This window comes from Jaminaea rosea (assembly GCF_003144245.1).
Source record: "Jaminaea rosea strain MCA 5214 unplaced genomic scaffold BDZ90scaffold_6, whole genome shotgun sequence".
In the NCBI taxonomy this organism is placed as follows: Eukaryota; Fungi; Basidiomycota; class Exobasidiomycetes; order Microstromatales; genus Jaminaea; species Jaminaea rosea.
This window is the reverse complement of record NW_020289980.1, coordinates 1-23888: the sequence shown is the minus strand read 5'-3', so window position 1 is coordinate 23888 and position 23888 is coordinate 1. Positions and strand designations below refer to the sequence as shown.

Below are 23888 nucleotides of genomic sequence, written 5' to 3'. Positions count from 1 at the left end.
CTCCCATCCTCGGGCGTACTGCCAGTGGCAATTGCACACGCGCACACCATGGCGCCCACATCAGTGGTCTCGTCATCTCAGACTTGCCACTCTTTCTCGCTGGCCAGATGTGTACGCTACAAGCCCGGCTCAGCAGGCTCAGAGGGCGTCGTCTTCACTCAAGCGGGCCTCGTCGCCCGAGTCGTGCAGCATACATCGTCGCAGATCCAGGGTTTGAAAGGGTTGGACGTCGTGGTTGAGCTGAGCGAAGAGGAGATGGTGACGCCATTGTCGACGAGTTCTCAGCAGCAGCAGCAGCAGCAGCAGCAGACGCAGCCGCAGCCTCAATCTCAAGCCTTGATCCATCACGACAGCTTCAGCCACAGTCAGAGCCAAAGCTTCCACAGCGCAAGGCCAACTATCCTGGTGTGCCCACGCTCCCTTTCCAGCGCCTAGACGCTTTCATTCGCATCGCCGCCCGCGTATCTCTGACCATGACCTTTGCTCCTACTTCCCACCGACCCAACGATACCCCACGCTCGCTACCCTGTCTGACTTCTCGCACGCACAGGCCCACCTGGAGCTCCTCTCCTTCTCCCACTTCCTCTCCACCCTCCCCGCCTCACAGCAGCCACCTTACGCCGTACTCAAGGGTCTGCGTCGCGATAGAGTCGTGGTGTTGCGTTACCTCCATCCGCTGGGGGTTGAGGGGGTGAGCGCCTGCTCCGAGTCGATGTATGCGAGCGATTAGCGAATGAGGCAGGGTTGACCGTTGTGGCTTTGATCCGACTTTGTGGTCCGCGACGCAAAAGCAACAACACAGACTTCTTCGTGCGTCCTCCTCAAGGGCAAGACTACTACGAAGACGACGGCGAACAAGGCTCCACAAACTGACCCTTGAACACCCTCTACTCTGCCTTTGCTCCATCGCTCCGCAACCAGTCGACTTCACCTCGCAAGCAGACGCGGACGACTTCGTATCCCTCATCGAGGTGAGGCGCGAGCGTTTTCATCTGCCAAGCTGGAGGGGGGCAGGCGGAGTCCATGAGGAGTCCATGAAGCTGAAGTAAGGATTGCATATACCCACCGCGATTAGGATGTCTGTCCCATCAGTACCAGCAAAAGCAAGAGTAGCGCCGCAGACACACAGGCGGGACAGCAGAGTGGTTCGCTGGGCCAGATGCAGGGGCGATCCCAGCCCAAGGACCCTGTGGCGCAAGCTTCGTCATCGTCTTCAGCTCACTCTCAGTCTCAGTTCCAATCGCAAGATCAAGGAAGCACAGCCAGGCCAGCAGCAGAAACAGTAGCGGGAGCGTCAGATGGATGCTCCCAGCCGGCGAGCAGTCAAGCTAAGGCCAAAGCCAAGATCCAGGCTCAGACAGGGAGGAATCCTGCCCCATCCGGCACAGGAAAGCCCAAGAAGATGCTGACCACGGCCGTGGCCACGGCTAAGAAGGGTGTCAAGCGCCGGACGACGGAGAGCGGTTGTACCAGGCCACGAACCACTACGGCCGTGACGGCGACCGGTGGCCGCAAGAGGGAGAAGAGACGCAGGATCTCTGGCGAAGAGGCGGAGGATGAGGGGCACACCGTTTTCCACTTGGCAAAAGCACCCATGGCTACGGCTCCAGCTCCAGCTGCAGCTCCAGGCACGCCCGACTCGCAACCTCTCGCCGTGGCCCAAGGCCCGTTCCCTTTGCAAGCAATCAACAGCACCGCGTCGATCTCGCGATCGCAGTCGCAACCCCCCACTCTCAGCCTGTCCGCCTCTCCCTCATCGCAAAACCCCCCACTCCCCGGGCAGTCTCCCACCAACTCCTCCGACTCTCGCAGCATCACGCGCACCCCCGACGGGGAAGCAGCGTCCAGCATCGACATGGACATCGCCCTCGCATCACTCTGCGCGCGTGCAACGAACTCGCCTGCCCATCTGATGGATCAGGCAAACCAGCTCTTGGAGAACCCGTTGATGGACGTCTTTGTGAGTGTGGGCGAGAGCGACGAAGTGAAGGCTACAGAACAGCAGTGAGACTGATCTGATTGAGTCCGCTGCCCCCTCTGATGCAGGTCGACACGATGGCTCAGTGGCTTCAGAGTAGCAGCGAGTAGGGGTGGTGGTGGTGAGGTCATGAATGCGGCGGCGCCGTAAAGCAAGCGAGCGGAGAGATGTGCGTGGGCGGGGGCGATGGCTCACTCTAGGCGGAGGGCGGGGCGGGGCGGACCGACGTGGAGCCTTTGTGGTTCCGCCGCATCTCTCGACCTTGAGAGAGGGTTGCTGCGAGGCTGCGAAAGTGTTACTCTCTTCTTTCTCTCCTCACGAATCCATCATATCATAGCCCGGCCATCCTCTACTACTTCTCCCCACGCCTATCATGCGGGCCAGCGCCAGTCTGCTTACGCTCTTGGCCCTGTCAGTGACATTATCGCTGCTGCTTCACCTCCCTTCGTCTGGCGGCGGCGGCGGCGCTGGCGGGCTAGTAAATGCCCAAGATGCTGGAGCGAGCGGGAGTTCTCACTCACACTCGAAGCCGGCCGCTCAGCTCCTCAAAGAAGGAACAGCAGCCATGGCCTCTGGCAAATACTCATCTGCCATTGCCTCCTTCGACGAAGCCATCTCTGCCGACCCTTCTGCGTACCTCACCTACTATCGTCGAGCTACGGCCTCCCTTTCCCTCGGTCGCACCTCTGCCGCTCTGGCTGATTTGGACCACCTGTTGCGCTTGAAGCCCGACTTTGCCCAAGCGTACTTCTCCAAGGCCAACGTGCTCATGAAGGAGGGACACCTAGACGAGGCACAGCGCTCTGTCAGGGAATTCCTCCGGCTCAAGAAAGGGGACGAGAGGGGCGTTGAGGTAGAGTCCAAAGTGGCAGGGGCCATTCGCCACATCAAGGAGCTGGAAAGTGCGGCTGCTGCGGTGGAGAAGGGCGTGGGCAAGGGCAAGGGCAAGGGCCAGGGCAAAGCGACAGTCAAGGGGGATCGCCAGCTCGAGGCAAAGGCAAACGACTGTGTTACTGCGGCGGGTAAAGTGTTGGAGGTCTCGCCCAACAACCTCTCTGCCCGCGCCAAGCGAGCATCCTGTCGCCTGGCTCTAGGAGACGTACAAGACAGCATGGCCGACTGGTCTCGGATTGCGCACCTTTCCCCTTCGACAGACCTCTACCTGCGTCTCAGCTCCCTCCAGTACTTTGTCTTCGGCGGCACCCCCTCGGAGCGAGACGATGGGCTGGGCTACCTCAAGTCTTGCCTCGCATCCGATCCAGACAACAAGTTATGCGCAAAGGCGCATCGACGCTTGAAGGGCGTGGAGAAACAGTTAAAGAAGGCAGACAGGTTCGCCGAGCAGGGGGAGTGGCGCGCGGTCCTCTCGGCGCTCAAGGGGGCCAAGGTGGGGAAGAATACCGTTTTGCAGAACGTGGAGGAGGCCCTCGCCGAAGACAAGGAGTCTCAGCTCCTCCCTCCAGGAACAGAATCAGCCGTAGAAGCTTCATTGCTCCTCCACCACATCCGCAAACTGCACTGTCGCGCCCATACCTCCCTCGACGAACCACTCAAGGCAAAGCCCTTCTGCGAGACCGTCCTAGCCCAAGATGGGGAGGACGTCTGGGCTCTCGTATCGCGGGGTGACTCGCTCATGAAGGAGGAGAAGTACGAAGAAGCCATGCGCGACTATCGACTAGCTTTGGAGCGTGCGGGAGGACAAGATCAGTCGATCCACTCACGCCTCACCAAAGCACAACGTCTCCACAAGCAGGCCAACTCCAAGGACTACTACAAGGTTCTTGGCGTCTCGCGCGATGCGGACGGTCCGACGATCAAGAAGGCTTACCGCAAGCTGGCGAAAGTGAATCACCCGGATAAAGGTGGCTCGGCGGAGAAGATGGCTGCGATTAATGAAGCCTTCGATGTGCTGAATGACCCGGAGAAGAGGGCACAGTTTGACCAAGGGGTGGATCCGAATGATCCCATGGCTGGAGGGGGTGGTGGGGGGCCAGGGAGTGGGGGACAACCATTCGTCTTCCAGCAGGGGGGAAATCCGTTTGCTAGCTTTTTCCAGCAAGGAGGGGGAGGAGGGGGAGGGGGAGGACAACAGTTCTTCCATCAGGGCTTCCAGTCTGGTGGGAGGAGAGGACATGCGGGACAGCAGTTTGCTTTTAACTTTGGATGAGAGGAGAGCGGGGGGTTGGGGAAAGGGGGAAGAAGCGGTGAATTATAGACGTGAGACGCTACGCGACGCTACGGCCGCGCGCGCGTGTACACACACACACACACACACACTCCTCTCTCCTCCTGTTGCTCAACCTCCTCAGAATGCTTCGATATTTCAACCGCGTCACCCTCCCCTTCTGCTACACCCTCGCCCCATTGCTAGAAGTACACCGCGTCGGGCTTATGCACCGCAATCTTCCCTGACGGACCATGACTCTTCAGTGCGATCCTCGGCTCCTCCTTACTAGCCTTAACGTTCTTCCCTCCCACACTCTTCTGCTCCTTTACAATCTCAACGACATGACCCGTCACCCAACCGGGCATAGCTTTCCACTGGACCGTCTGTCCCACCTCTGGCAGGCGAGTGGAGGACCCAGCAGAAGTGCCAGAGGGGGAAGAGGCAGAATCGTGCTTGGAGCCATAGGTCCCATCCCCTGTGTTGGAGCCTGAACCGCTGTTGGCTGAAAGGGAGACGTTTTCCTGTTTCGAGTTGGAGGCGGAGGAGGAGGACTTGGATTTGTTGGTGGACTTCGAAGACTTGGACGCCGGTTTCGTCTTGACGTCGTCGTCGTCATCGTTGTTGGGGCGGTCCGACTTTTCCTTCTCCTTCTCTGCTTTGCTGCCACCACCCTTGCTTGCTTTATTGGCAGCAGTGCTGCTGCTGCTGCTGCTCTTCTTCTTGTCCTGGGCCTTCTTCGCCTCGTCTTGTGCCTCCTTCTTGGGGGCAGAAGCTTGACGAGTAGATCGACGTGGCTCAGCGGACGTGCTCTTCCCCTCGTCCTCGCCTTTGCTCTCCTCCACCTTCTGCCTCTTCGCAGCTTGCGGCGAGTCACTGCTCTGTTCTTGCTTCTTCTTGGGGGCCATTCTGTGATTGCGTGAAGTGAATGGATGGATGGAAGGAAGGAAGGAGGAGAGTGGGTGAGCGCAGAGGGGAAATGGGAGCGTGGGCGGGGTAAGTACCAGGTCAGGGTGCAGCGTCAGGTAAGCGCGAAGGGCGTGCAGGCGAGGAAGCGAAATGGATTCAAGATGTCAAGATTCGAGCTCCACCCACTCAGGCCTGACCGGCGGCTGACAATTTGACACTGAAGACAAAGGTGGTGCGGACTATTGCTGAATAGCTACTACGTCTTGAATCGAATCGCATCGCTTGGCTGCTTCCCACATGAGATTGACCTCGTTCCCCCTTGGTTGAATGGCTGGTTGGTTGCTGCTTCGTCCCTTTCACCGAGGGCCGGCCCGCCCTATCTCAACACGCAACACGCATGCAAGCTGCACGCTGCACGGGCCGCCGCCCAAAGGAGGAAAATCGGCAACCGAACAAGACAAGGCTGAGCCGGACGGAGGGAGGGACGGACCTCTTGCGTGCGAGACGAGGACGAGGAGGAGGAGGGAGCGCAATCGACTCGCAATTTCACTATTGCTTTTGCTTTCCAATCCATACATACATCCCCTCCGCCCCGGCCCCCTTTCAGCATCCTCATCTCCACCGCTGCCACCGCATCGCATCGCATCGCTGCCCTCGACCCGATGACAAGGCTACCACGTCTCATTACAAATACGTAGAGATCTCCGCCTAGCTTGTCTACGTGCGTGAGGGCGCGGGTGCGACTCCATCCCTTCACCCTCGATCTTCCTCCTCCTCTCGCACGATGATCGATCACCTACTGGGCCGCCCCTCGACGTCCCTCAAGAGACTCCAAGTGCTCGCCGTCCTCGCATTTTGGGGTACGGTGCTCAACAAGGCGCCCGCTGATGGGCCTCGACGGTTTCGTATTGTGAGGTGGGCGAGCAGGCGGGCTGCCCATTTCCCACCCTGGAAGATCGTCCTCACTACCCTCATGTTCCTCTACTCGCTCCGCCACATCGACTCCATCCTAGGCTTCGGTGCCCCCGAACCCTTGGCTCGCATGTACAGTCGTTCCTTCTACCGCGTGACATGGATCGTAACTGCCCTCGACGCCGGCTTCGCTACAGCGCTCAATGTCAAACCCAAGTGGCTGCGGGACATCCTCTCCATGGTCTTTTCTGCTTACTACGTCCTCTATGCAAACGAAGCGGACGAGAAGTTGAGAAAACATCGCGCCTTTTGTACGTTGGAGATGTTGAGGTACACGTGGGAGAAGACGACGAACCCTTACATCCGTTTGGCTACGTGGATCCATCGGCCCTCATTGCCTATTGCTCGGCCCATCCTTCTCCCTCGCCCAACCGTCGCCCCGCACAACAAGCGGCCCATCAAGGCCTGGCTCTTCTACGCCCGTGGCCGCGAGGACTCACTCGCAAAGGAAGAGGAGCTCTATCTCGACTTCCCCGGCGGAGGCTTCATCTGCATGACACCACAGCACCATGAGGAGCGATTACGCCAGCTGGCCAAAGAGGTGCACCGTCCTATCCTCGCATTGGATTACTGCAAGGCGCCCGAGTATCCCTACCCATTCGCGCTCGAGGAGTGCTTCGATGCGTACCGTACCCTCGTCGAGACGCGCGGCAAAGCAATCGGCATGTCCGGCAGCTCGCGATTTCGCCTCATCCTATCGGGGGACTCGGCTGGGGGCAACTTGGCCAGCGGTGTCATGTTCAAGATACTGGAGTATCCACAGCAACACATCAAGGTAGCCTACGCCTCCCTACCCGGCGCGGGGGCGCCCCCTCCTCTCCCAAAGCCCCTCTGCATGATCTTGGCGTACCCTTCCCTCAACTTCGGCTTCACGGCCTGGATGAAGCCCGAGCACCTCCGCGTGCTCAAGGCGCAGAGTGAGGTGAATCTGCAGAGCCTCCAGATCCAAGCTGTTCAGGCGAAAGAGGACGCAAAGGCCGGCAAGAGGGGAAGTCCGCTACGCCCGAGGAGTAGGAGTAGGAGTGGCACAAGGTCCAGGAAGAACAGTCTCACCAACGAGACACCAGCTATCGTTGTTCAAGGAGCGTCGAGACCGCCGAGCAGAGGCGGGCTGGGCGAGGCGCGCAATACCACCACAAGCAGATCGAAGTCGACTCACAAGAGCAGCAGCAGCAGCGCAGACTCGTCGATGGAAAGCAATCAGAGCAAGCGCTATCGCATGCGCTCCTTGGCGAGTCAAGCGGAGCTACACCTCGCTGACCGGGCCAGGCTGGCAGAGGTGGAGAGCCCAGAGTCGACGTCGGAGACTAACTCCCCCGAGCCCCAGAGATGGAACAGGGGGCAGGGCCACGGCCGTGCCCACGGGCGTGGAGGCAAAGACCCTCTACAGCACCTCACCTCCCGCCTAGCGCAGGAGAACGAAGACCAGCCCCCCTCGGACAGCGAATCAGGCCAAGCCCTTCTCCTGACCCAACAACGTGCAGCCGACTCTGCCCGCCTTTCCTCGCGACCTTCCACCAACCCCGCCACCCGCCTCACCATGTCCTCCATGTCCGGCTACTTCCAGGACCGAATTCTCACCCAATCCATGATGCGCGCGATGGCCATCCTCTACATCGGTCCGCGTCTACAGCCAGACTTCGAGCGAGACTACTACCTCAGCCCCGTCGTTGCGCCGAGGGAGTTGCTGGCCGAATGGCCGCCCGTGTTGATGATGTGCGGGGAGAAGGACCCGATTTGCGATGATACGGTGGTGATGGCGGGTCGGATTAGGGAGGCCAAACTGGCAAAACAGGCAGAGTTGATCAGGCGCCGCAACGTGGCTGGAGCGCCGTACGGGGAGAGTCTACGAATGAGCACCGGCGCTGGTCCTGCTGCTGGTGCTGCTGCGCTCGATGTCGACCGCGATCCGCTAGAGGAGGAAGACGTGGACGATTGGGTCCAAATGCGCATCGTAGCTGAGGTGTCCCACGGGTTCCTACAGATGAGCGCCCTTTGGCCCGAGGCGAAGCATATCATCTCGTTCATCTCGGCGTGGTGCGTCGAGACGTTTGATGACGAGGGGGAGAGATTGCGTGAGGAGGAGGGAGAGGCGGCTAGGAGAAAGAAGATTGGCCCCGTCAGCGTCGGCGTTAAGGGGAGGGGGAGTGGGGTCACCAAGCCCGGTCGAGGCGAAGGAGAAGAAGAAGAAAAAGGGGCAACGCTCAACCCTGCCCCTTCCCCTGCCCCTGCGGCCGGACCAGAGCCAGGGAAGGGGGTAGGGCGTGCCGTCCCAGTCCCAATAAGCAAGGATGACTCACAGGCGCAGACGCAGTCGCAGGTACCCTCATCTTCCCCCTCCGCTGCGACAAGAACAACGTCACCACAGCACCGCCACGCGCGCCTCCCCTCTACTTCGATTTTAGTGGACGACGAGTCTTCCTTCCTGTCCTTCACGCCAAAGAAGTTGAGGTCGCCCTCTTTCCTTGCGGGAGGGGTGGCGCAGGGTGAACCTCCGGCCTCGCCAGCAGTAGCAGCAGCAGCTGAGGCAGCACTGAGTGAGGGCGCCACGACCACGCCCAAGACCACGACCGTCGGAGGTGTGGGCGAGGTCGAATCCCCACTCAGGTTGAGCAAGCCTGCCCTTTCCTCTTCGCCGGCTTCTTCACCTGAGGTTCGGCCCCAGCAGCAACAGCAGAAGGGCGCGTCCTTTTCCACCGATCGAACCGGTCAGGACGACGGGCCGTACCCAAACGAGGGGCACAGCTTGAAAGGTAGTAGTGGTGGTAGGAGCGCGACCCGCAATCGCCCTACCTCATTCAGTGACATCCTTCTTGACCAATCGCGGTCGCACTCCAAAAGAGAGGGAGGAGCAGCCACCGCTAGCGAGGGGATGCATGAGCAGCAGCAGCAACAGCGACAGCAGCAGCAGCAGCAGCAGCAGCAGCAGCAGCAGCAGCAGCACAACGGACAACAGGCGCAGGGACATCGCGCCTCCTCCTTCGCCTCACCCTCTCCAGCGCACCACGATAGAGATCGAGACGTCTCGCCGGTCTCCTCGTCCTCCCTCCTTGCCTCCCCCGAAGGAGCGGCGCGTCGCGGCAGTCGTACACGTCGACGTCCCTCCTCACAAACTGCGATCGCTTCGCCTTCGGACGGGGAAGTCGGCGAGCAGCACCAGCAGCAGCACCAGCAGCAGCGTGCGGCCTTCCTTGTCCGAGAAGCGAGCCTGCTGCAGCGCAGGAGGGAGGAGGCCGTCAGTGGCTTGGGGGCGGGCGTGGGGGTGAGCGCTGTTGTTAGTAGTGGGAGTGAGGGGGAAAGTGAGGGTGAGGGCGAGAGGGGGAGGAGGGGATGAAACGATCACGACGGCGACGACGAGTAGCATTCCATTTGATGACTTTTTGAGATTACATCGCGTCACATCACATCACATCACATTACATCACATCAATCAGACGAGCCGGTTTACATTACCAGAGAGGTGTGTGTGGCGCGCGCGCGCGTGGGAGAAGAACGGGCCTCCCTACGAAGCGGGCCCCGCAGCTGCAGCACCTACTCCTCCTCATCTTCGCAGCTTGCCCATCCAGCCTCCTCCACCTCGTGTGGCCTCTTTGCCGTTGCCGTTGCCGTGCGCATGCGCGTTGCCGTTACCATTGAGGGTATGCCCCGTCCCATTCGCATTCCCCTCCTCATCCCCATACTCCTCGTCCCCACTCTCCTTCCCATCCTGCTCCTCCTGCTCCTGCTCCTCCCCAGCTCCACCGCCAATCGCGCCGTCCCCCCTCCTAATCCCACTCGCCCCCTTGGGCAGATCCCCCATCAACCTCGCATCCCACCCACTAGGCGCAGCACTAGCCGACCGGATACCGATCTCCTTATCGCTGGTGAAATCCGTCGCGAGGTGTTTGCGATAGATGGCCAGGAAGGGGTAGAGGGTCGCGATGACTTTTGCTAGGATGGGACCCGTCGAGTTGGAAGAGAGAGGGTCCACGTCCGCGTCCGCGTCCGAGGAGCTGGGCAAGAGGTGAGAATAAAGTCGCAATGTATGGGAGCGGGTTGAGGTACGCAGATAGACTGCGAGGGTTTTCTTCTTTCCCCCCGAGGAGGACGAGGAGGAGGTGTAAAGCTCCATACTACTGAAGACGGACCCTTTCCAAATCCACGTCTCCCCCTTGGCGCTCCCGTTCCCGATTCCCGGGGCGTCAAACTCAAGCTTATAGCTGCTAGTCCCCCATCGCTTGCGCGGGCTCAGCGTGGCATTGGCCGCACCGAGCTCCTGTGGGATGAGTTGCCAACTTTTCCCCGCCTCCTTCCCACCGCCGCTACTCGACGAGGTACGTATAGTGTACAGGTGCTCATTGGCTCGCAGAAGGTCCCGTACGTGCACGTCAGTTACGAGGCCCTGCACCTCGACGCCGCCGTACTCCTCGGCGCTGGGGGGAGCAGGTGGTGTGAGCTCGTAGAGGACCTGCTTGCCTTTCGCAGGGTCGGAGATGAGGATGGGGGAGAAGGGCTCGTCCGCCCCGTCTATGCAGAGGGGAATCAGAGGTCCCGTGCCGTAGCGCATCGTGTGGTGAGAGGAGGACGAGGGGGACGAGGAGGACGGGGAGGGGTGCGTCGAGGTCAGGGGACGGGCGGAGAGGGTTGCATTGTCTGATACGGTGTGAGCTCCGGTTGTGGTGGACATGGAGGTGGAGGGGGCTAGGGAGGTTTGTGAGGGGGAGTGCGGGTGGTAGGACATTGCGAGGAGAGTGGAGAGCGAGGAGAAGGAGCGGGGATTGAAGGGTATAAGAGGGTGGATTGAGATAGCGAGGAGAGAGAGGGAGAAAGAGACGGGAAAAAGCAACGCAACGCAACGCAGGGCTAGCTTCGCAGCTTTGCAGCTTCCCAGCTTAGACCGAGAGATGTGCGTGGGCGTCTTGCGTCTTGCGTCTCTTCTCTGGTCCGTTGGTTGACTGAGCAGCAGCGAGATTCCCCCTCGGGTCTCTGCGGGGTCGCTGCGCCAGGCACGCGTGCACGCGGACCAAGAGGGGCGAGCAGAGGGCAATCCATGGTTCGGCGATTCCGGCGGCTCAACACTTCCCTCCTTCCGCTCGTCCGTGCCCCGCTCGCTGCTTGCTTGCTTCCTTGTTTGCCTTTCCGTTCCTCTCACCTCATCGCCGTACGATGAAAAGGCGACAGGATGACATCGATCAACGCCAGCTCGACTCGCGTGAGTGGTCAGACTGAGGCTGCGGGTGCACCAACAAGACTGGTAGGAGCGGGCAGCCTCTCACCGCGATGGGCCATCGTGCGACATTACAAGGGTGCGTGCGTGCACGCGTGCGTGTATGCGCGTTGATAAGCCTGTACAATGCTCACTTTTACGCGTGCCCGTTCTACACTGCTGTTCCTCGCTGCTCTACGCCACGCTGCGCCACGCCACGCTCAGTCCTCTACTCGTCAGACGGAGAGCACAAGGCCGAGTCCAATCGCGTATGGCAGGATGGGCGGGTCGCGCAGCATACCTTTAATGGCAAGGTGAGCGAGTGCATGCCTCTCCCTCTGTTCATCCTCCCCTCACCCAGCTGAGCGCCCCCTTTCTCTCCCCCTCTCCTCGCCACTCGTGACGCGCGCAGCTCTTCCTCTACTCCTCCCCCTTGGACCTCGAGCTCGCAACATGCTTTGCCCCTACCCAGTCGCTGGGTCATGGGCTGCTCAGTGAGGGGACAGAGCTCCAGCTGCCGGGGGAGGTTATGTATGCCGTTGAGGTCGTGGGGTTTGAGAGGGTGACAAGGACGGTAAGTTGGGCATGGCGCGCGTGGATGGGAGGAGAAGGGCCGTTGGGACTGGGACTCGGAACTGACACCCTGTTGCCCGCGGTTGTCGATGTCGACAGGACATCTCCCCGCTCGTTCAGGCGAGGGAGGAGGCGAGACAGCAAAATAGACGATCCTTGGCTGCTAGTGGTCCGCAGCAGCAGCAGCAGGAGGAGGGCATCACCTCAATCAGAGCAGCACCTGCATCTGCAACTGCGTCCACGAGAGCTGGTAGCGGGAGCGCGCCCACAGGCCCAAAATCCTCACACGCCTTTCGCACGCCCTTCAAGCGCAAGTTGCCCGACTCTGACGCTGATGGTGATGAAGAGGGACGAGGGAGGGAGGACGGCAGCCCGTCCTCAAAAGGTTCGAAGCCGCAGAAGAACGGCAGCAGCAGCAGCAGCAGCAGCAGCAGTAAGAAGAAGCTGGGCTCCACACGCGCGAGGCACGAGGAAGAAGTAGTAGCCGCCCGGGAATAGCGAGCTAGTCAGCTGGGTGGAGCGAGCGGGCGAGGCGGAGCGTTGTAGTGCGGGTCGCTGAGCCCTTAACCAGAGTAGATGGCGCGCTCAACCAGAGTAGGGGAAGGGCAGGTCCCGGCTAATCAAATTGGATGTCGACGTCAATGTCAATGTCAATCCACAACGAAGAGAAAGAGGCTGAGCGCCACCCAGCCCCGCCCTGGAGTCGCGCTTCGTTGCTTTCCTTCTGCAGAAGGGTCAACAAATGAAATCAATCGAATCAATCAATATTGCCTCTGCGCCTCTCTCATTAGACGGCTAACACGAGCTAGCCTTGCTTGGTGGACTGAGAGTGCTGCTGCTGCTGCACAGCCAGCCAGCCAGCGTCGTGCCAACTTTCCACTCGGCCGCCCCGTGCCGACTCTTGCCGTCGACGCACGCACGCACGCACGCCTCGTCGATGACGCTCAATGAGAAGGGCGGTGCATCAAACTCCACATCGCACCGGGCACGGAGCCCAGTTCCAGTCCAAGGGTGGAGCGACTCGCACCGCACCGCACCCGCTCAACCGCCCGCACCGCCCGCTTCGAGACGAGACAGACGGAACCCCTTTAACCCTTGTTGCCATCCTTCCGTCCTACTTATCCCTCCGATCTTTCCTCTATCAAGAAACAAAGGATACAGCCTCACTTCAACCCTCAACGAACGTAGAAATACTCAATTGCCCACCATGCCGTTCACCTGCTCTGATATCATCAAGGTGAGTGCGGGCGAGTGTCCAGACCAGGGTGGTGGACGGACGAGATGTGGTGGGAGGAGCTCCATTCGTTTTCCTGTTCGATAGCTTGCCACCCGTCGTCCATTTCCCCCTCTACCCTGCTCTCAATCTCAAAGGCACATCTCACTTCATTCACCCTGTTTCCTCGCACCGGCAGATCATCTTCGCCATCTTCATCCCCCCTCTGGGTGTATTCCTCGAGCGCGGATGTGCCGCCGACTTCTGGATCAACATCCTCTTGACCATTCTCGTGAGTGCCCGCGCGCCCTACTCGAAGGGAGCTCCGCTGACCCCAATCTCCTCTCATCCTCGCGTTCGCGCTCGCGCAGGGCTACATCCCCGGAATCATCCACGCTCTCTACGTCATCTTCAAGTATTGAGGTAGCGCAGCCCACAGCCCTCCAGATCCAAGATGACGAGAGACGTGTAGAGTAGGGCCAGATCAGGTGGATTTAGCCAGCCAGAACGCACGACGGGCAAAACTCCTAGCTTGGCCATTCGACGCACCGCTCTCACTTGTCCCCTCTACATCTGATCGGTTCGGTCAATGGTCATCTTTTATTCCCCCCGTCTCTCACACACGCACGCGCGTGCGCGCATATCTACGTCTGATCCTTTTCCTCCCGCTCCTCTCCGCACACTCACTCCGTTCGCGTTGCGTTCACACCCTCTTCTTCAGATCCATCCCACCCAAGCGCAAACGCATGACAAGCATGAGCGCCGCAGCGACCAAGGTGATGGACCCAAAGAGGAAGAGGGCAGGGCGAAACGAGTCGGCACTCAAACCACCGCTCTTGGCTGAGGCGTCCAGGATCCACCCGGCTGCCGGTGGGCCCAGTAGGGTTCCAGGCACGCGAGAGAAGAGGACCATGCTCATTGTCTGGGTGTGCGTGCGTGGAGGGGTAAAAAAAGGAATCAGTCAGCCAGCGAACGGAGACTCGTCTCTACAATTCGCCGTCCCGACGCGCCGCGCACTCACCACGCCCATCTCTCCCACGCTGAACAAGCTCGCATTGACCGTCGGCTGCAGACTGATCAAGGCTCCCGTACACGCCCCGTTGATGAGGAGAAAGGCGACGAGGAGGCCCAGATTGTCGCCCGCAACCACCCACATAGTCAGGATCGACACGCCCGTGATCGTCATGGCTAGCAGAAGGGAGGTCACAGCCCCGCGAAGGTCGGCGAGGAGGCCGAAGCCCTGGCGTCGAGTGGGCAAGGCGAAGGGGCGAGGCGAAAAAGCGAGAGTGTAAGCGGCAGCAAGCAAGGAGCGATGGGGAGGGCGCGAAATGCTCACCAATCGACCAAGCGCGTTTGCCAGACTGAATCCGGCGACTAGGTATGCCCCGACGGACGCGTCGTACCCTACAGCCGTGGCGAAGGTGGGGAGGTAGTACGGAGGGATGTACAGCACGAAGCTGCTCAGCGCCGTAGCGAGGAAGATGAGCGTCTGCGCCGCGCGTGCGTGACGAAGCGGTTGCGGATTGCTGGTCAGTAAACACCGCCTCTGAGCGTTGTCGTCGCTCGCACTCACAAAGTTCCAATCCCGAAAGTACCTCCAAGAGGGAACATGGACTGCTGCCCTACCCTTCTCCCTGACCCCCCACGCCGCCACTCCCAACCCCAGCCAAGCCGTCCCCGCCAGCACGCGAATCGCCCACTCCAACCCAACGCGTCTCTCCAGCTTTCCCAACGCGATGGCGAATACAGCTCCGCCCACACCGCTCCCACTGTACACGATGCCCAAAGCCATCCCCCTCCTCCTTGCGAACCATTGTGCAGCAAGCGCATTCGTCGACCAAAAGAGGAGGGCGTACGCCATTCCGAATGTGCCCTGCGCGAGGAACAAGGTCCAGACTGGCGCGGAGAAGGTGAAGGAGGTGCCCAGCTGCCCAGCCCCAGCTAGAGCTGCGCCGGCTAAAGCGACTCGCCTTGCCCCGTAGTGGGAAACGAGCCATGCGCAGGGAATGCCCAGGAGGGAGACGCAGCAGGTCATGAGGGAGCCGATCCACCCGAGCGTCGAGGCTGTGGCGTATCCCCGGGAGAAGAGGAGGGAGGAAAGAACACCGTACGAATTTACGAGGCCGAGGGTTATCAAGAACTGCGCGCGAGGTAGGTGGGGAGGGGCCGGGTGGTATGTGAGTGGGAAGAAGGCCGAGATGGGGGGAAAGGAAGGGATAGGCGGGGACGTACGATTGTCGTTGCTGCAGCAAGGACCTTCCAAGCTTTGCGCCCGCCGTCCTGCTCCTCTTCTATTGGCTCTGGCTGCATTGAGCCGCTGCCATTCCCACCATTGCCATGCTCAGTCGACTCTCCTCCTCGCTCATCTCGCTGCATTGAAGAGGGAGAGCAAGGGGCAGCACTAGCCTGTGGAGGGGCCAGCCGCACCAGCTCGATTTCGGCGCGTCGCTCTTCACTCTCCAATGTAGACTCTGTTGGACGCAACGCTGCTTGATGGAGGATTGTCGTCGTCATCTTTGACAGCGCGATGACATGAGAGAACGAAGAACAAGGTAGAGAGGCAGCGAGGCAGCGAGGCAGCGAGGCAGCGAGGCAGGGAAGAGTATTGAAGATCGCAGGTCCTTAGAAATGCCAGAGGCCCGTGCGGTATCCCACCCCGCGTTCGCCCGACCGTGGACACAAGGCGGATCGCAATGAGGAGTCGCCACATGGCTGCTGTGCATCCGCCAGATGCAGGTGCATCGGAGTCTCAAAATGGATTGCGCTAGTGCGCCAGAGGCTCAGTCGCTGCGTCCCTCATCCCCACGCCGCGCTCACTCCTCGCCTTTTCGACTTACCACCAACACTCTCAGTTGCAGACAACGATGTCCCTGCGACAGGAAAAGCCTCTTGCCCACCCTTTGGAAAGCTCAACGCATCGTCAGTCCCTCCACAATGCAAGGTTGACATCTTTGCTCAAGTCGCTATTCCTGCTGGCGTGTGTGTATAGACTCCTCTCGGTGGACACTGACTTCACTTCGCTTTGGAGACGACCCGATCTGCGCAAGATGCTCGATGCGATGCCCTTCAATGATTTCTCAGCCGGATCTCAAGCTTCCGAACCGCTATCGTCACCCGTATCCTCAGACCGATCCTTTTGCGTAGGACCACACGGACAAGCCTTTATTGAAGGGCAGAGATTTGAGACCCCTAGGCAGCATCCTATCCCGGCACTTGGCATCGCTTCGCTCTACGATCACTCCTCGTGCTCGACGTACGCCTCAAGGTTCGGACAGTACGGCGATGACGCGCTGGCCATCGGCCGCAATGCTCTCGATTGGCGAAAAGCAATGCAAGAATGCCACAAAAGCTGGCTCGGCAAAAACTCCGCTCCTCGCTCAGCCCTAGTCGTCCAAACGGACGAGTACAAACGATGGGTAAGCGCTCAGCCATGTAACCTCTGAATGAAACACGACGAGTGCTGACTTCGACGACAGACCCATGATGACGTTCTGAACATGCGCGCGGCCATCGCCGAGCTGAGCCTCAGTTTCACTTCAACGCGAGCTCCAATGGACGTTCACATCCTCTTCCAGGTTTACGACAAGAATTCGTCCTTTGCTGCATCTACCACCGAGCGCGAGCGTGTGCTCCGCAACAAGATCCCCGAGGAGTTCCGGAACCTCACCACCCTGTGGAGCGAAGATCAAATGGCGGCCGAGTACCGCGGCCTGCCTCACACGAATATGATCAACAATATGAGCCCACACACGTGAGTTTCAGGCCACGACAACTCGGTGTATTAGTTCACGTTGTCAACGCGCTGTCTTTCACGTCGCTGCACAGGTGGTACCGATCTTCGTATATGCCTCTTCAGGTCTTCGCCAAGCAGCATCCTGAGTATTCGTTCTTCTGGAACTGGGAGTCTGACGTGCGCGTCATCGGCGACATGCGTAACGCATTAGAACAATTCTCGGGTAAGTCACAGCGCACGGGCCTGAATGGCAAGTATATGAAAAAAGCAGCGTTGACGAAGAGGTTTGACGAATGGTGCAGACTATGCTAAGGGGCAGCCCACATCTCCGAATCTGGAGGGCATGGCGACGTGGCCCATGACGGCGGCACAAGACAATGCGCATCAGTCACAGCATCACGATCTACAGCACGGCGTTGGAACGGAGGCAGACCTCATCACTCTCAATCCCATCTCTGATGTGCCTGGTAGCGGATGGTACTGGGAGTCCGATGTGCAAGGTGGGTCGGACCCATCGTTGGAGAGGGTTGATCTTTGCTGACTTGTATCTGACGGCCTAGGCTACAACGAAGAGGCCCTTCGCTTTCGCAAATTTTCTCTGGGTCGCTCTGTGCGATTCTCCAGGGCCCTACTCGAGAGCATGAACAGGGCAAATGCTGTCGACAAGCGCTCAATGTTCACCGAGTCATGGCCTGCGTCCCTAGTCCATCACTCGCACCTGCCTGATGAACCTTCGCTGCAGTACTCTCGTGGGACTCTGGCGCCCAGAATGAAGGCAGTCTACGTGCCCCATCCAGTCTTCACCAACCACGCTTGGGATCCAGCAGTCCTGGAACGCTTCTTGACTCGCTCTGATCTTTTCTGCCCCTTGGCAAGAATCGGAACTCGGGACTTCACCTTCCACGACGGACCAAGCCAGGCTGACCACGATGCATACTCGGCATGGCTGAGCGGAGCTTGCCGCACTCGCGCCCTAGTCCGATCGCGTCATTGATCTTCTCCTGTCTTCGCAGGCGTATCAGTGCTCAAGACAGGGCGCGTGTGATGCCGAGGAACTCCCCGGATACTCGTGCATTACGGTACAAGATCATCGTGCCGCCGCTTGACTTGCTCTCACTCGTGCGTCCTGCAAACGAGCTGCAAGACTACGACGAGCGACGATCGACGATCCAGTCAAGACGGCCTTGCCCATGCTCGGCTGCTATTCCTCCTTCCCCGACGACTAGCAATCCGTTCAGTTGATGGGCGTCAAGGCGAGCCATACCAGTATGCATCAAGGACGGGCCGATGAGTTGCGGATGCTGATTGCCGTAGGAGAAGAGCGCTCACTTCGGTAGCATGGGGGGAGCGAGATCGATCGCCCAGCCCCCTGCTTTAAGAGGGCGGCCCCCACTGACACTGCGCTGAATGTCGAGAGCGCGAGCGCAAGCACGATGGTCAGGGGCGCAATATCAGGACGCGAGCGATAGCAAAGCGTGTAGGGATCGACGAGGAACGGGGTGGTCGTGGGTAGAGGGCGTCGCGCGAAGGAACTTTGCTCGGCAAAAGGATAGAAGAGGCGGCTTTCCTCCTCGTTCAGCTCGTTCCTATCCTCCCCACCAACTGCTACTTCTCCAAGTCGCCTACGTAGGATTCCAAAGCTGCCAGCCTCTAGCCAGCATGGTGAGCACGAATGCGCCCCTTTCTGGATGAGGCGACACAGACGCTCGTATGTGCACACAGACTGACCCAGCCCCGCCCTCTACTCGGCGCAGCACTACCTCAACCTCATCACGCTCCTCGCCACGCTGCTCCTGGCCTTCCAGGTCCAAGCCTACTACCTGGGGCTCTGCTTCGTCGACTACTCCTGCAAGAAGGGCGGACTAGCAATCGACGGACCGGCCAACACTACGACGACCTTCCAAACTTCGTGCCATTCCTGGTACCCTAAGCTGACAAACGGAAAGGTCTGCACCACGGACAGCTGCGGTGGGACTTGCAAGAAGGTCACTGTGGGGAAGTGTATGAAGGCTAATCAGGCGCAGTGGGCTTCTTACTGCTTTTAGATGAGCAGGGAGAGAGAGAGAAAGGGTGCGAGGCACCGATCAGCCAAAGGGACAAAGGATGGTGCGTGTGCATCTGTCGGGAGAAGAGTACGTGAGCATGGTACGAGCTCCCGGGCCCCGTACTTTCCTCCTAGCCTTCTGCATCACTCGCACTTTGAGCGCGGCCTTTGTCGCTGTCATCGTCGTTGTCTACCCAGTATCACTCGAGACTCTCTTTGAGAAATCACATCTCGACATTCTTTCGCTGCTCGCGGTCTGAAAGCTGAGGGAAAGGTGGTTAGCCGCTCGACCGCATCTCACTGCTCATGACGCCGTAGAGCCTGCCAAGAGGGCCGCGTGGCAAACAAAGCGACGCAATGCGAGATTTTGAGCTCCGCCGATGCCAGCCTGCAGCCAAGTGCGGCGGCTCCACAATCGATTGGTCTTTGCGCTCAACACAACACATCTCCATGATCCACAACTGTTCTGCATCGACGACATCGATGCGCAAGCTGCCATGCAAAGTAGCGTATCAGCGCTAGACTCTCTACCAAGGAGTGAGCGCCATCGCGCCTTGGCAAGACTAGACCTCTCACGCAAAGACCTCGGCGACCTTTTCCTCCTCGGCCTGCCCAAATCCGACATCGCCTTCCTCATCAGATCTCGCCAACACCTATCTTGGGCCCTTGACGCTCTCCTGAGCAGCGATGTTGATATAGACCTACAGATTGAGGTCGTATCCGCGCAGGTCGTCGCAAGTCATTGGAAGAAAGGCAGCAATCAAGATGCCATAGCCGATCGTCTGGTTGGCCTTGGCGGCGATTCGTACGCGTCCAACTTCTCTACTATGCTCGACCGGATGAGCTACTCCGCTCGCAAAGCCTTTGCCCAAGCTGCTCGCAGAGGCAAATGGCACTCGCCGCTGAAGGAGCGAGAGACCCACGTCATAGAGTCTTACCTCTCTGACGCCGCCGGCGAACCAGCCACTTTCGCAAGCAGAGCCACGCTGGTCTGCCTCGTATCTGGCAAAGGGCTTCGGCACTTATTGCAAAACGCTTTGTTGCCGACCTGCGTGAAGTTAATCTCACCTCGATCATGGGCAAAGCTGGTGCAAGATCACTATGACGTCGTAGCAGAATGGGCTTTGCAGCTCGACTCCAAGACGGCCATGTCGACGCTCGACGTTGCGAATCAACGCGTCCTCCCACTGCTCTGCAAGCATGCCAGCTCAGGGTCGTCGACCTTGGGCCATCAAGTCTGCGAGACTCTCATAGACAGGGAGGAGAGCGGCAGAGGATCTCGTGTACTCGACTTGCAATTGCCGCACGTCTTCTCTGCGATGGCCACCATTGGCTGGCGACCTCGACAACTCCATCGTCGCCGCTTACGAGGGGGACAAGCAACTGCGGCTCGAGCGTCTGCGCTTCATCTTCTGGCTCGCTTCATCGCAGTGTTTGACAGAGAGACGCCATCGACCTACGGTGGTGTGCCAAGCCGCGCGACAGCCGAGACAATCAGTCCTTGCGAAGCGACAGATGCCATTGAGTTCATGAGAGGCCTACGAACAGAGGGGGAAGAGGCAATTACCCGCAAGCTACTGCAAGCCCTCGTCGAGCCCAGTTGGTGGGATCGAGCCAGGCTGATCTCCATTCCTGCGACAGTCTTGAGGCGCTTTTCGACGTCGACGCGCCACACTCTTCTCGCGCGCTTCATGTCAAATCTGCAGCACGAGGTCGTTTCACCGTATGCCACCCTATCAGTGGACGCACAAGCGCTTCTTCTACTCGACAGGGAGCACGCACTGAATCTCTTGACGGAACTTCGTAGCGCTTCAGTTCGCATGCGCATCTTCTCGTCCCGAATTCAAGACTCTAGCAACCGCATTCAATGTGCTGTGCACCACTCCTGCTCCACTTCCTGGTTCTGGGACATTTCTGGGGAACCACACGGCAAGATAATCAAGCTCGACTTCCTTTACGCGGCGCTTGGTATTCCGGAGGCAATACCGCGCGCTCTCGAGTACATTCGCAAGCTTCAGCCTTCAACCGGAAACGAACGCGGTGATATCGCTTTGGCCTCGTGGTATTTCTCCATGGTGCAACAGGACGCGGATGAGGAGCAGATGGTGGGCGCGCTGCAAAGGCTACTCCAGGCGTGTCGTCTGGATGCCAAGGCCAGAGAGACCATCTGGATGAACATGTCCTTGATCGACGACGCACTTGCCAATCACTTGATCGCAATACCCGACGGCGTTGGCGATCGCTGCTGTGACTTGCTCACAGAGTATCTCGAATTTCGCTCCTCGACATTGGACTTCAGCACCACGGAGGTAGAGCTGGTATTGAGCCCTGTTGTGTGTGTTCTTCTGCAGCGTCTGAGGCGAGTGTCGGGAAAAGGACGGGAGGTGAGCATCCACGCTCCTCTGAGGGTAATTGCATGGGCGCGGAGCGTCGTGCCCGAATGGAAGGTGAGTTGAAGTCGGCGCTCGCTCGTGTGTCATACCTCGCTCTGACGCAACGTACTTTTCACAGCCGGACCAAACGGAAGCTCTCGTCATCCTTCCTGAGCAGATGGACAATCTTCACCGGCTCGGACCCTACCTCGACGAGGTCGCGAATGCGTGGACTGGTCCCGGATTGACACGGCTCTTGAGCCTCTACGGTCGCAAGTGTTACATCGATCTTTCGCAGCATGCTCCTCGGTATACGCAAGCGATTGAAAGTATCATCCGCGACAAGGACGATGATTACGTGCAGGATGCTCTCTTGATCACTCTGCGATATCAGGGGTCTGTAGCGGCCCAAGCCGCCCGTTTCGCAGATCTTTGGGAGATTGAAGCGCTTCAGACACACCTCATCAATATGTAAGTCTCTCTACCTCAGCCGCCTCAGCGAAGCGAGCATCACTGACTGGCCGCGTCCCTTCGCATCGCACAGATGCAAGCGAGATGATGCTCTGAGGCGATTAGGACAAGCGCATCTTCGAACTGTCGCACTGCCTTCCAACGAGGAGAGCTTTCATGCCTGGATTGAAGCAAGAATGGTCAAGGCAGCCAGCGCAGCAGAGCACCGGAGCGCTCTCGCTGCCCTGCTGCCGCGCGAGGCGTCTCACCTCTTCCGTACCACGCAGGGAGATGCACTGCCAAGCGCCATGGGTCAAGTGACGTCGCACTCGCACCCCTTGCGTTATCGCTGGCACAAGTTCCTGCAGAAGCTCTTCCACTGGGGCTCCGTCACGCCACAAGAAGTCTTGCCGCTCCACGACGGCGTGTCCTCCTCTTCCTCGCCCGGCAATTGTGCACCCCTCCTGCTCCTGGCGATTGCCAGGTCGCCCGAACCGGCGCTGGCCTGGAAGGTAGGCTTCCCCGATCTAGCTTCACCAAAGGATCAGAATCATGGCAATCTCCGCACAGCTTTGCTCCACGTCTCTCCCTTTCGCCGCGCCACTGCGGCTCGAACTCGCGCTTGGCTGAAGGACATGTGCGGACTCTTGCGAGCCGCGTCGCCGCCGAGGGTCTCCATTGCCAGAGCGTGCCAGGATGTCGTGGCGCACAGCGGCGTCTACACATCGGACGACATCCTCGCCGTGTCCTCCTTTGCGATCGAGCGGTCGGGACATATCGACGTAGCGGCGCAGGCGCTCCATTCTGTCGTGGAGGTAGCAGCGCAAGGGTCACGGGCTGCGCTCTCCTTGCTGCATCAATTCGTCTACCAGCGTCCACCCCCCGTGGCCCCGCATCCAAGCGTTGGAGCCTCTCTGGCGCAGGAGCGAAGTCAGGAATATCAAATCCGCCTGCGGCGAATCATCATCCAGGCGTGCATCCGCCTCTCAGCAAGCATGACAGGCAGCTCCTCGACAAGGGCTCTGCGGGACATTGTGGTGCCAACGTTGCAAAGCATGACCGATCAAGAGGTGGTCCAGACCTTGCCGCCCGCAATCACTGTCCCATTCCTTGTTCTTGCTGCCTGCAGTGCGGCGGATGACGCAGCGGAGGAGCTCTTCAGTCGAATGCTCCAAGCGGCGCGCGTCGCAGATGAGGATGCCGCTGCCAATGCAGCTCGCAATCCGGGCACTTGGGTAGGCTACGACGTCACATCAATGCTGACAGAAAGAATCGGTCAAACGGCCGAGCATCTTTCTCGCGGAGCTTCCCAACCAGCCGATCGGCTCTTTGACTTCCTCGTGTCTCTGATCAATCATCCCTCGCGGCCATCCACAAAAGAGACGGCCTTCAAGACATTGACGCGCTGCGCGAACGCACGGGCATGGGTGGACAACCTCGTACACGCACTCAGCGAGGAAGCAGAGCGAGCAGACCCTATCTCGCATCTTGACACGCTTCTCCTGGCCACAAGGCTACAATGGCTTTCCGAGGAGCCTCGCGCGTCCGCCTTCCTCCTCTCGCTGGACAGGCTAGTGCGCGTCATGAGGCACACAGAAGCAGTAGCGACCGTGCTGCTCCTTCATTCTCCGTATCACCTCGAAGACAAAGACGAACACAAAGTGGACATCATCGCCTTGGTCGAGGGCGTCTTGGACGAAGTGAGCTCAAACGTCGCGGCAATACAGTCGCTCGCTACGCAGCAAGCCATCTGCTGGCTCGTAGAGGCGCATCGCCGCTTGCCGGGACGCGTACGGCGCTTCATCGAAGAGCGGGCGGCAGATCATGAGACGCAGACGGTCTGTCGGATGATGTGGGCTTGTGCGCTCTTGCGTCTTGATGCAGAGAGGCGTTGAATAAGACGCTGCCTTTCCCCTGCTCTTGCCAGTGTGTGGTGTCTCATCTGGGATTGGAAAGCTTGATTGTGGCAGTGTTGGTGTAGTAGCTGTGCGGCTTGTCTGCCTTTCCCCTGCTCTTGCCTTTGTGTGGTGTCTCATAGAAGTATGTTCCTGCGGGTTATGACCTCCGATCGTCTCGGGGCCTTAAGTAATGTTATAGAGCACCCCTTGAAGGCCCTATAACCCGCCTTTAACCCGCTTCAACTTCGACCCCCATGTTACCACAGGCATGTTTCCAAAAATAGACCACCCGCCACGGATGAAGATGAAAGGCTCTAAATCAATGCTTGCTGCTTTTGTCTCTCCTCTTGGGCGTCCTCGTTTGGGTCTTCTCCTTTTGGGTTGGAAAGGATTGGTG

At 59.3% G+C, this 23888-nt stretch overlaps 9 protein-coding genes across 9 annotated transcripts; 6 read left to right on the top strand and 3 right to left on the bottom strand.

Annotated features, from left to right (window-relative positions):
* The first annotated feature begins 745 nt into the window (after positions 1–745).
* On the top strand, positions 746–2189 carry BDZ90DRAFT_166529 (hypothetical protein). Its single transcript, XM_025503646.1, has 3 exons — positions 746–971; positions 1076–1960; positions 2047–2189. Exons 2-3 carry the CDS (start codon positions 1160–1162, stop codon positions 2086–2088), a joined length of 843 nt encoding a protein of 280 aa, XP_025362191.1. The 5' UTR covers positions 746–971; positions 1076–1159; the 3' UTR covers positions 2089–2189.
* Positions 2190–2543: 354 nt separating this feature from the next.
* Positions 2544–4145, top strand: BDZ90DRAFT_260072 (DnaJ-domain-containing protein; the record flags this gene model as incomplete). The annotated part of the gene is made up of 1 exon (XM_025508223.1): positions 2544–4145. The coding sequence occupies one exon, from the start codon at positions 2544–2546 to the stop codon at positions 4143–4145; it is 1602 nt and encodes a 533-aa protein (XP_025362190.1).
* Positions 4146–4234: 89 nt separating this feature from the next.
* On the bottom strand, positions 4235–5384 carry BDZ90DRAFT_232003 (hypothetical protein). Its single transcript, XM_025506087.1, has one exon. The coding sequence runs from the start codon at positions 5048–5050 to the stop codon at positions 4346–4348; it is 705 nt and encodes a 234-aa protein (XP_025362189.1). The 5' UTR covers positions 5051–5384; the 3' UTR covers positions 4235–4345.
* A 451-nt stretch (positions 5385–5835) lies between these two features.
* BDZ90DRAFT_210635 (alpha/beta-hydrolase) lies at positions 5836–8094 on the top strand (the record flags this gene model as incomplete). Its single annotated transcript, XM_025504076.1, has 2 exons — positions 5836–7316; positions 7467–8094. Coding segments are annotated over 2 exons (2109 nt in total), but the record flags the coding sequence as incomplete, so codon positions are not given.
* A 1366-nt stretch (positions 8095–9460) lies between these two features.
* BDZ90DRAFT_166317 (hypothetical protein) lies at positions 9461–11101 on the bottom strand. Its single transcript, XM_025503645.1, has one exon. The coding sequence runs from the start codon at positions 10741–10743 to the stop codon at positions 9565–9567; it is 1179 nt and encodes a 392-aa protein (XP_025362187.1). The 5' UTR covers positions 10744–11101; the 3' UTR covers positions 9461–9564.
* Positions 11102–12988: 1887 nt separating this feature from the next.
* Positions 12989–13416, top strand: BDZ90DRAFT_260067 (UPF0057-domain-containing protein; the record flags this gene model as incomplete). The annotated part of the gene is made up of 3 exons (XM_025508222.1): positions 12989–13018; positions 13194–13286; positions 13366–13416. The coding sequence occupies 3 exons, from the start codon at positions 12989–12991 to the stop codon at positions 13414–13416; spliced, it is 174 nt and encodes a 57-aa protein (XP_025362186.1).
* Positions 13417–13736: 320 nt separating this feature from the next.
* BDZ90DRAFT_212745 (MFS general substrate transporter) lies at positions 13737–15274 on the bottom strand (the record flags this gene model as incomplete). The annotated part of the gene is made up of 5 exons (XM_025504146.1): positions 13737–13916; positions 14016–14234; positions 14331–14483; positions 14568–15134; positions 15227–15274. Coding segments are annotated over 5 exons (1167 nt in total), but the record flags the coding sequence as incomplete, so codon positions are not given.
* Positions 15275–16476: 1202 nt separating this feature from the next.
* On the top strand, positions 16477–17721 carry BDZ90DRAFT_219772 (hypothetical protein; the record flags this gene model as incomplete). The annotated part of the gene is made up of 4 exons (XM_025504409.1): positions 16477–16745; positions 16820–16950; positions 17030–17227; positions 17288–17721. Coding segments are annotated over 4 exons (1032 nt in total), but the record flags the coding sequence as incomplete, so codon positions are not given.
* Positions 17722–19205: 1484 nt separating this feature from the next.
* Positions 19206–23806, top strand: BDZ90DRAFT_279366 (hypothetical protein). Its single transcript, XM_025509165.1, has 3 exons — positions 19206–21218; positions 21283–21614; positions 21688–23806. The coding sequence occupies exons 1-3, from the start codon at positions 19269–19271 to the stop codon at positions 23486–23488; spliced, it is 4083 nt and encodes a 1360-aa protein (XP_025362183.1). The 5' UTR covers positions 19206–19268; the 3' UTR covers positions 23489–23806.
* The last annotated feature ends 82 nt before the right edge of the window (positions 23807–23888 follow it).

Bases quoted from the DNA above. Each gene is read 5' to 3' on its own strand.
- BDZ90DRAFT_166529 (XM_025503646.1), top strand. From the start codon at position 1,160: ATGCAGGGGCGATCCCAGCCCAAGGACCCTGTGGCGCAAGCTTCGTCA. The intron at 1,961-2,046 runs GTGAGTGTGGGC...CCTCTGATGCAG, and splicing joins ACCCGTTGATGGACGTCTTT to GTCGACACGATGGCTCAGTG.
- BDZ90DRAFT_232003 (XM_025506087.1), bottom strand. From the start codon at position 5,050: ATGGCCCCCAAGAAGAAGCAAGAACAGAGCAGTGACTCGCCGCAAGCT.
- BDZ90DRAFT_166317 (XM_025503645.1), bottom strand. From the start codon at position 10,743: ATGTCCTACCACCCGCACTCCCCCTCACAAACCTCCCTAGCCCCCTCC.
- BDZ90DRAFT_279366 (XM_025509165.1), top strand. From the start codon at position 19,269: ATGCAAAGTAGCGTATCAGCGCTAGACTCTCTACCAAGGAGTGAGCGC. The intron at 21,219-21,282 runs GTGAGTTGAAGT...TACTTTTCACAG, and splicing joins GCGTCGTGCCCGAATGGAAG to CCGGACCAAACGGAAGCTCT. The intron at 21,615-21,687 runs GTAAGTCTCTCT...CGCATCGCACAG, and splicing joins CAGACACACCTCATCAATAT to ATGCAAGCGAGATGATGCTC.